The following is a 6,000-nucleotide window of genomic DNA, read 5'->3' as shown; positions in this document are numbered from 1 at the left end:
ATTTTTCACTTAAAAAAAACCTTTGCTCAATGTATTTTTATCCCTCCCGATAGTTAGGATAGTTACCCCTCCCGAATGATGAATGTATGTTGCTTATTACTTTTATTATATGTGTCTATGTCATTGTTTGTACTTCCCCTCCCTGATTTTATGTGAGCCGCCCTGAGTCCCCTCAGGGAAAAGGGCGGCCTACAAATGTTAATAAAATCTAAATCTAAATCTAAATCCCTGTGTTGAGGTTTTTTTGGGGGGGGGGAGGGGGGTTGTGTGTTTCTGCCATGTTAAAAATATTAAATGAATTAAAAAAGTTATCCTAAATAAACCTTGGCATATACCAATAAATGTTTTGGTTGCATGTTTTTTAAATCTAGACAATCATGATTTTTCCACTTGAAGAACGCCTTTTGAGTTTTGGCATAAAGAGAGCATAAATTCTGTTGTTACCACAACGTACTGCAAACGTGGTTAACAACCATCTTCAGCAGTGTAAAACGTAATTGGTGTACAAGCCTAATTAGAAATGAGGGTGGGGGTGGAAGGATAAGTAGTTACCAAAAACAAGAGCTGACATAAAACCATCATGTTAAAAGTGGCAATTTAGAATAGTTAAGAAAGTGTCCACCAAGTATAAAAGCAACAAAAATATTTCCGTCGGACTTCTTTCAGTAAGTTCAGTAACTTGTTCAACAATCATTCCCTCGCGCGCGTTCTTACCCCTCCCCCACCACGTGCAATACTTTTTGTATCCTTCCCTAAGATGAAGGCGGAGCACTAAAAGGAAGGAGCTTCCGGACTTTGACGTCCCTTCCGCCATTACCTTTACTTCCTTTTAACCCGGAAACAGCCTCTCCACCCTTCCTGTCCGTGGGACCAACTATAACCTCTGCCCTCTGTTTTCCCTTCCCTTTTCCCCCAAGTTTCTGACGGCGTTGCGGGCGCTATCATGGGAGGCAAGAACAAGCAGCGAACTAAGGGCAACGTACGGGTAAGTGAGTTGATGCCGCCGGGAGGGGATTTGGTATTTCTGGAGAGCGGCCAGATAGGGTTGCTTTTCCAGGGCTTTCGAACACGGAGGACAGCGCCTTTGCCTAACGTTTGGCTAAATAAAAGATCAGCTTATTCCGCACCAAAAGGGACGCTGTATCTAGACACTAGTTTCAAAGGTGTTGCTTTAATTGTCGCTGGCCAGAGGGAAGCATTGGTTAGTGACTTCTTTAACAAGACTTCACGGGACCCGCCTTGCAATCTTATTTCCCTGTATAGCGAATCCCTCCTTTTAAGATATACGAATATCTAAGTGTGCCTGAACTTCCAAGAGGGGAAAAGAACCAGTAATATTTCAGCTTCTAAAAAGTACATGGCTCGGAACCGTTTGAACTGTCAAAAAATGAATCCAGATAACAAATTATTCCCATATGGGGTTGGCTTTCTTGGTTGTGGCAGTGTCATATGCACATTTTTAATTCTTGGTTGTGGATGGTGTCATATGCACATTTTTTATGCTGTAATCATTTATACCCTTTCTGTTTTAAATAGGGTTACATCCTTGAAGTTAGTGAATCTTGTATCTGGAGTGCCTTGTGTGAAAATAGTTAAAACATTTAGCAGCTACTGTATCTTCTCAAAACTTGAGGCACTCTTACGGCTTCCATGTTTTCAATGGCAGATACTGTGAATATGTGGGCCGTGGCTTGTTTGTTTTCTGTTAAATCACATCCTAAATATTTAAGAATGAACACTTTGTAGCATTGTGAAGGCCCTGAGAGATTTAAATTATGATAGGAATCTTAACTTTGCTCTACAGTAACATTTGTTCAGATACGTTTTTGGGAATTCATTCTCAATACAGAACTCAGGTTAAAAGTGATGAAAATAGGGAAAAAGTGATGGATGAAGATAGGAAGAAGAAATGATGGTTAGGAATTAGAAAATCAGTTTATAGTGTAGTTAACCAATGAGAAGTTCATTCAGAAAACCATCCAATTCTGATACCTAGTTAACTTTTTAAATATAGCACTTTCTTTGGGAATCAGTTCCACTCATCTATATTTGTAATTGCCTTCAGAAATAGAGGTGTTGACAGCATGGGAAAATTTGGTGACAACATATTAGTAATAGTTCAACTGTGAAATTGTCACTAGATGTTGTTACCTTATATTTTGTCAATGAGTAATGAGCTTTCTTAAAAATTAATCTGCAGTAGCTTAATTTACAAATTGTCCAATTACTATTACTATTTTACTTTATTGTAACTTTATTGTAAATTAATAATTTTAAAATATTTTGTAAGCTTTAGCTTGTTTTTTGGGGGGAAGGGGGGAGATAAAACGGTATTATTTGCTTTAACAATGTAAGGAATCAAGAAGCAAACCACACAGTTAACAATTTGATATGTATACCATCTTGAGTTTATAAAAATAATAAAGATGGAATATAAATAATTAAAATACAAATTGCAGTTTCAGACATAACAATGATTTCCAAGGAAGTTTGTTTAGGATTTTACAATTCTCAAACAGCAGTTTTTCTTTTTCTCTCTTTCAAATATAGCCTTCCAGCAGTGGAAGAACAGCTGAACTTCTAGCTAAAGAACAAGGAACTGTTCCTGGATTTGTTGGCTTTGGTACCTCTTCAAGTGACCTGGGATACGTTCCTGCAATTCAGGGAGCTGAAGAAATAGATAGCCTTATAGATGCTGATTTTCGTATGGTGCTAAGAAAACTTTCCAAAAGAGATGTCACAACCAAGTTAAAAGTAGGCTGCTACTATTATAGTTAGAGGATCATTATATATTTATTTAAAGGATTAGTAATTGCTGTAACATTTTTGATACTTGGTTTGTTTCTTCCTAACATTTTCCTGCAAGTGCAGAGATCTCTTTTTTCATATCAGTTGAGTGTTGATCCATTGGTTGCATCACGAATTGACCGACTGGCTTGTCAGTCTGAGTCTGATATGGACTGAGAGAGAGTGACTGGCCCAGAATCACCCAGCCAACTTTTAAGGTTAAGACGAGACTAGAATTCACAGTCTCCTGGTTTTTCGACTGGTGCTTACTCACTAGATCAAACTGGCTCTCAACTATAATATTTTTGATCTTATAATTTATTTGTAATTTTTATTTTTTTTAAAAATAATTTTATAATATGTAAAAATAAAATATCAAAAAATAAAAGCAGAAAAATAACACAAGCATACACTGCATATAAAAGTCATTCATCCAAGTAACACACTCATTTGCATGCAGTATCATTGTTCTGCTCTTTTATTATATCAATAGAAAGCAGTTGAAAAACAAAGTGAAAATTTAGCAATATTTCAAGGTTTAAGTAATCCTTTTTGTTCTTTCCCATGTTAATCTATAATTACTCATTTATCACTTACAGTCCCAGATTCTAGAAATAAAATTCAGTATTGCAATATATTTTTACAACATTAATTTTTGTCATACCATTATGGATAGTATATCATGACAATGGGGCAAGGAACTTCCTGTTAGAATTTGACTAACATAAAAAGTTATAAAATCATTGTATGAATTCAGTAAATGTTGATATAGAAAATGCAGTGTGTGTTATATGTATTAAATCAACATAATTGACATACATAAATATATAGCACAATTATAATATATAGCTGCACATTTCACAGTAGTAACTGAACAAAGTTCACAGTAGTAATCTTGTGCAAAATAAGAAATTGTGCTTGGGAAGGGTGAGTTGGACCCTGAAGATTATTGTATTATATGAAAGTGGCTGAGATGCCAGGTTTTTCTTTCTTTAATTTTAAAGCTGCCAAGAGTTGTGCTTCTTGGACTTCCTGGGAGGAGCTTACTGGTGGAAGCAGCAAAAAATCAGCTGCCTCCGAATTCCTGGCTATGTACCTGATTAGAGGATCTTCCATCTGACGTCTTATCAGGTTTTCTTATCCTTCAGGCAAGAGGGAAAGAAGAAACTGTTTTGCTGGCAAATGCTCTTCGATTTTTGCAGCTTTTGTGCTTGCAAGGAAAGGGGGGCTAGCCCAAGGCAGAACGGCTGTCCGTGCTGGGAACTTCAAACTGCCCTGTGCAGGACAAAGTAGGTCTCTCCCACTCTGCTCTAAGTTTTGTTTGATTTAATCTTATCACGAGCTGAATCCGTTTACTGCGAGGACAATAATTGCTTATCAACATTTTAGCTTCTTCTCTTTTTCTCCTCCGAAAAATTATTTACTCAGAGGCTTTTAAAATGGCGCCGAGCAGGCTGGTTTCTCCGGTAATAACGAACACTTTTTGCTAATTCTCACAAGACTTCAAAAGAATTCAAAACAAAAGAGATAGCTTATCACATGTTTTGGTTTCACAATAGAAGAATTTTACTCCTTCATTAACTTTGCTTATTTGGAAGTTAAATGGTGATGAATCTGTTGAACGGTCTTGTTACAATGTTTACTCACTGAAACTTTTGCCAAGCCTTAAATTTCAAAATAAAAGCCTCTTTACTTAAAGCTGCATATTTAGGCAATAGAGTTTTATTAACTGCAGGCAGACAAATTTTGAAATGGCCTCAAAACCAAATATTAACTTGAAGTCGTCACCCTCTACTTCTAGGGGCACATCCTCAGTGCCTGGTACAAAGCTGCAGCCTCCGCTTCCTACGCCCCCTGCTGGGGATGTGTTAATGAAAGAATTTTTTCTGAGTAATCTAAGCGAGGCTCTTAATGCACAGACAATTAAAATGGAAGATAAATTTAGAGATAATAGAGAGGAGAGAAAAGAGGAAATAAAAGAAATGAAAGAAGAAATTAAAAGTGAAATTAAAAGTGAAATAAAAGGACTTAAACAGGAGTTGTATGAGAAATTTGAGGCTAAGGTTGATAAAATTAGAGACGACATGCTGAGTCTTGTAACTGTATTAACAGAACACATTTCTGGAGTGGAAGATACTCTAGAGGTTCTTAATGATGCCAATGCTAACTTGACATTGAAAACAGAGGTGGTGGAACAAAAAGTGGAAAATGCTGAAAAAGAAATTATTATGATACAGTACCGACAAATGGAGTTCGCATTAAGAGTAAGGGGGCTGCGTGAGGAGAAACAGGAGAACCTGAAACAGATCCTATCGGAAGCTTTTGACCGCCTGATGGGAAGACCAGGGACCAACCAAGGCTGGCAAATTGACAAAGCTTACCGCGTTAACTCCTGGCTGGCAAAGCAGAAGCAGCTTCCTCGAGACATCGTTATATATTTTACTACAAGAGAGTTCAGAAATATGGTACTGCAAGCGTCTTATAACACTAAGCTTCAAATTGGCGGTCAAGACCTGGCTGTTTTGAAAGAGATACCACCTCAAATGTTAAGAGCCAGAAGAGATTACGCTTTTTTGGTCGAAGAACTCAGAAATCGTCAGATACAGTATAGATGGGATGCACCATTTGGCATCATATTTACATTTGATAAGCAAAGGTACCGCCTCAACTCTGTATGGAAAGCCCGAGATTTTTATTATAATATATTGAAGGCCGGACACCCTGCACCATCTGGACCTAGAGAAAGACCACAAGAAGGACAGGATAGACAGCAAACTACACAACCACCAGACAAGATGGAGCATCTCTCTTCTCTAGAAGTGCAAGGTGCTATGGAACCAAGACCTAGCCGCATGACTACTAGACGTATGGAGAAACAAGCTAAGAGGCAACAGCATCAACAATCATCGGCCATCGATCAAGGAACTACAACAACAAATCTGGAAGCAGTGGGAGGAGCTAGACCTAAGGTTAAACAGGCCGTGCAGGAAGCTCTAAAAATGCTTCAACCAACCAAAGATGACAACTAAGATTTTAACATGGAATGTCAACGGACTGAACTCTCCACAGAAGAGGAAGAAAATATTTCATTATCTTAAACAGTTTAAGAACGATGTAATTTGTTTGCAAGAAACTCATATCAAGTCAACTGATCAAAAATATTTGATCAACTCAAAACTTGGTCAACATTTTGCAGCTTCTGCTATGGAAAAG

General features: G+C 37.5%; 1 protein-coding gene across 1 annotated transcript in view; it reads left to right on the top strand.

Annotated features, from left to right (window-relative positions):
- The first annotated feature begins 849 nt into the window (after nt 1-849).
- LTN1 (listerin E3 ubiquitin protein ligase 1) overlaps nt 850-6,000 on the top strand; it is a 36,759-nt gene continuing 31,608 nt past the window's right edge. The window contains 2 exon segments of the mRNA XM_032219244.1: nt 850-985; nt 2,551-2,754. Coding sequence (XP_032075135.1) covers nt 944-985; nt 2,551-2,754 — 246 coding nt within the window. The 5' untranslated portion in view covers nt 850-943.

The sequence above is a fragment of the Thamnophis elegans genome, chromosome 6 (genome assembly GCF_009769535.1).
Source record: "Thamnophis elegans isolate rThaEle1 chromosome 6, rThaEle1.pri, whole genome shotgun sequence".
Classification (NCBI taxonomy): domain Eukaryota; kingdom Metazoa; phylum Chordata; class Lepidosauria; order Squamata; family Colubridae; genus Thamnophis; species Thamnophis elegans.
This window is presented reverse-complemented; position numbering and strand designations above follow the sequence as displayed.